Source organism: Austrofundulus limnaeus, unplaced genomic scaffold, assembly GCF_001266775.1.
Source record: "Austrofundulus limnaeus strain Quisiro unplaced genomic scaffold, Austrofundulus_limnaeus-1.0 Scaffold8, whole genome shotgun sequence".
NCBI classification, from domain to species: Eukaryota; Metazoa; Chordata; class Actinopteri; order Cyprinodontiformes; family Rivulidae; genus Austrofundulus; species Austrofundulus limnaeus.
Window position 1 is genome coordinate 3,221,855 of NW_013952410.1, and position 4,175 is coordinate 3,226,029.

The following is a 4,175-nucleotide window of genomic DNA, read 5'->3' on the forward strand; positions in this document are numbered from 1 at the left end:
TATATATACTGTATATATACATGCATCAGTGTCTCTTAAATGATTATATTTCATTTTTTAATATTTTTCCCCGAAGTCTATTTATTTCCATGTGTTGCTTTTACATTTCTCTGTCTCCTGTATTTACATCTCCTTATGCATTTCTGCCTCATTATGCAAATAAGGTGGGTGGTCCTTCTTGGCTCAGCTCCTCACCTGTTGGTCAACAGACAGGAAGGAGCAGGATCCACTGTGCATGCTTGTGCTGCATCAGTTTCATGTAAAGTTTAGTTAAAAACAAAGCACAGGTATATGTTTTCCTCCTTGCATTTATACATTTCTGCTTTTATTTTTATTTATGTCAGATTAGGTCCTCCATAGTAAACTGACCATTTTTTAAAAATCCTGTGAATTACAGGCAAGAACTAGAGCAACATTTATTATCTTATAGAAAAGAGCATTTTATATTTGGAAAAAGCATGGTCCTGTTGAGAATCTCATTTGATTTGAGCGCCAAGGTGGCAGGACTCTGATAAACATTTAATTGTTGTTCAGGCACCACTGATTATTTGCTGTATATCAAGGTAATGTGAAAGAGTGATAAAGTGGGGTTATTTAGCAAACATTTGATAATTCAGATTAAAAAAACAATGAGTGCAGTTCCTCCTGTGTTTTGCATTCTCAGCAGTTTTAAAGACTGAAATATGAGAGCCTTACCAGCTGTGTTGGAAGTCACTGGGCGGGAATTCCCATCACATTTGGTCTCGCAGAGGAAATCGTCGATGGAAGGGCTTAACAGCGGCCGGCTCTCTTGTTGCTCGCTCACCAGCTGTAAGGACAAATGGATGAAGACAGTTCAAGCTCCAACATGGCATGTTTCTGTGAAACTCAAGTTAAATCCTCTGCAAATACCCCAACCCCCCACATTCTGACAAATCCCTGCATCAGAACAAAAGTTTTTTAAGGAGGAGAACACTACAGTTTAGTTACACATTTTTATTTAAAACAGAATTATTCATTTTGAAAGGGAGGATGTCATAAATTTTAAATTAGCTATTGATTTAAAATCAATTTTTAATGGTTCAGAACTCATAAAATGATTTTAGATTTTGTTAAAACAATTTAAAACACTCTTTATAATTTTTTTTTCATTTAATTGTTTTTATTTTTGCTAAGAATCCTGTTCATGAGCGTTCTGAAGGTCTATATGTTAAACATTTAGTTATTTACTATAAATGATCAAAATGACATACCATTCATATTTTAAATCATGCCTTTAGTTAGTTTTTCTAAAGTGTTTGCTTCAAAAACATAAGTTGCTCCTATTTTATTCTTAACATCTGTTAAAACATTGAGATAAGAAAACAATAACAGAAATCAAACCTCTCTTAAGTTCTCTTAAATAATATTTCAATATTTTATTATAAATTAAAATTTAAAATGACTGAAAAGCTGAATAGATTTTATGTTAAAACAGTTATTTGAATTTTTGTGTTTTTTTCTTATCTTCCCTCTAGCTTTCTGAGGTTCTCCTGGCGGTCCTCCAGGGGCACCCCACTTTGAAAACACTGAACTAAAGGATAAAGCATTGTTCAGGTCTCTGCTGGACTTTTTTTTTCAGTTTCTAGATAGATAGATAGATAGATAGATAGATAGATAGATAGATAGATAGATAGATAGATAGATAGATAGATAGATAGATAGATAGATAGATAGAGATTACTGCATAGAAATCTAAGATACACAAAAGCCAAAGTTACTGAGAACAACATTTTAATGTTAACATGCACACTAAACATCGCAACATTAAAAAAGTTTGTCAAAGTGTCTAAAAATGTAATTCTGCTACAGATAGATGAACAGGTTACTAAAGTTCATGTACAACATTCTCACCACACAATCACTAATGACCACTGAACTATGCTGCACCTGATCGACACGTCCCAGCAGTATTTATTTGACCATCACTGCACAGTTCACCTWCCAAACCATGAAAATATTCGTCCCTCACGATGCATCAGTTTGGAACGAGCTACTTTCAGTTCATTATCAGCACTCTGACGCCTCGGTACACTCCAGGTGCAGCTGGAAACAATTTACCAGCCAATCCTTCATAATTCAGAGGTGAATAGGAGTTTTAGGCCTAAAAAGATGGAGAAGTTGCCATTACAGTWGCTTGCCAGCCCGTGTAGAGTAATGGTGATGAAACATCGTGGTCACTAGTGTTGTTCTCCTTGCTGCGCTTGCAAACAGAATTTAACAATAATGCAGAGGGTTAAATTATAAGGGATGAAACACAATCTGACATATGCCGGCTGAAAACGGATGGATTCAAAACCGTACGCATTATATATGTGTGTATCATGCTTATATGTGAAATGATAAACAATAAAGATTTATCCACTGCCAATCTTTTGTTTTAATCTTGAAATTTACCACAGACTCRGCTAACAAGAAGCTAACACGATGATTAATGTATGAATTTAGTTTTACTCCATTGTTTTTACTTTATTATTATAGACATTTGACAAAAAGATGGACTCAATGATGAGGTCGAGCTTAAGGAGAAACCTTGCAGTTTTCAGGAATCTTTTGAAATAAGCATAAATATAAACCCAGAGAGGTCACCTCTTTGTTGTGTGAGAGTTTGTGCTGCGCTGTGAGAAAGCTGACCCAGGAAACGTAATTAKGCAGTTTGGGAAATTGTGCTGGTGTCAGAATAAAGATGTGGTTCACAGGAAGTCTTATTTTGTGAAGTAAACTGATTTCACCCCAGCTGCTGAGTGTTTGCTGAGGTCTTCACCACTGTGACAAATTATAGGGAGGGAATGAAGTGACTTTTTAAAAGAAAGGTCTTATGTATTCAGTCGTTTGTAAACTCTGTTGGATTATCTGAAGTTGATTGAGTCTAAACGAGGATTAAGTCACATTCAGCTGCCAGAGATGTGAGAAATTCAAGTTTTATTTCTTTGTGGCTTTAGACTTCACAAAATCTAAATAATGACCATAAAACTGCTGGCTTTGATGAGTCCCTTTAAATAGTTTGTCACCTTTATTGTAACCTTTTTTTTTTTACTATCAACTCACTGATCAGATAAAATGTAGGTTAAAACATTGTTTAACTAATGAACTGCCAACCTCGACAGTGAGAAGAGAGACTAGAAAGACCATGGATGGGCAACCGGAGGCCCATGGGTGACTTCCACACAGCCCGCCATTTTTTTAACTTAAAAAAAAAAAACATTTAAAGCAGCTCTTAGGACATTTATTCTTTCAAAACAGTTTACAGAATTTCAAGGCAAACCTACTGTATGTGTTTATAGTGATGCTGTCTGCCATGAAGGATTTTAATATAAGTTTCCACTACAACACGCTGCACAAAGCTAAATATGAGAAGTTTACTGAAGTCACAAGTACATAGCAGAGATTTTTTACCAGAACCACAACCGCAAAGGAGTCGGCACCACAGGTGTCTTATGCCGTTGTACTTCAGCTCGTTAAAGTAGTAATTTATTGTTTGTTTTAAACATTTTATATTCATATTTATTGAACAAAAGAACAACTGTTATACAWAAGTKACTGCATGKATGTTGGTTTAATAAACATATCTGCATGYGTGACTTCATTTAGTTTATGAGTAGTTACAGGTCCTATAGCAAATTATTCAATCTCAAAAGACAAAACAAACACATATTTAAGAGAAACATTCTAAACTTTGAACAAACTGCTTCATTGCACCTAAATGTATTTTTCAATTGACATTTTGTCTGGGAGGTCAGAYAATTATCTGTTTTGGTTTTAAGCTGAAAAAAGTTTAGTTTATTCATCAAACCTGTTTTTAAACAGACTCTGCTGAAGGTAAGATTTATGTTTAAGGATCTATAATGATTCCCAGTAATTATTATAGTAAACATTTAACGTTTTGCATAAAAAACATTACCAACAAACAAGACCAGACTGGGATTTTTAAGACAGGTTTTTTTAAATAAATGGCTGAAAATCTGAACTTTTTACACTGTATATATTAAAAATACATTAAATACTATAGTTTCATTTTCGTCACTTGAGACAGTTTAAAAATCTTTCAGCAATTTTTTTTACCACAATTGTTACCTCCGCCAAGGGGAGGAGGTAATGTTTTCGGTCACGTCTGTCTGTCTGTCTGTCTGTCTGTCTGTCTGTCTGTCTGTCTGTCT

At 34.6% G+C, this 4,175-nt stretch overlaps 1 protein-coding gene across 3 annotated transcripts in view; it reads right to left on the bottom strand.

Moving 5' to 3' along the window:
• The window catches only part of pex5la (peroxisomal biogenesis factor 5-like a), a 108,620-nt gene that overhangs the window by 50,037 nt on the left and 54,408 nt on the right, over positions 1 to 4,175 (bottom strand). For all 3 annotated transcript variants that reach the window (XM_014000318.1, XM_014000314.1, XM_014000323.1), the window contains exon 2: positions 697 to 808. In XM_014000318.1, the coding sequence (XP_013855772.1) occupies positions 697 to 808 (112 nt within the window). The remainder of the gene's footprint in view (positions 1 to 696; positions 809 to 4,175) is intronic.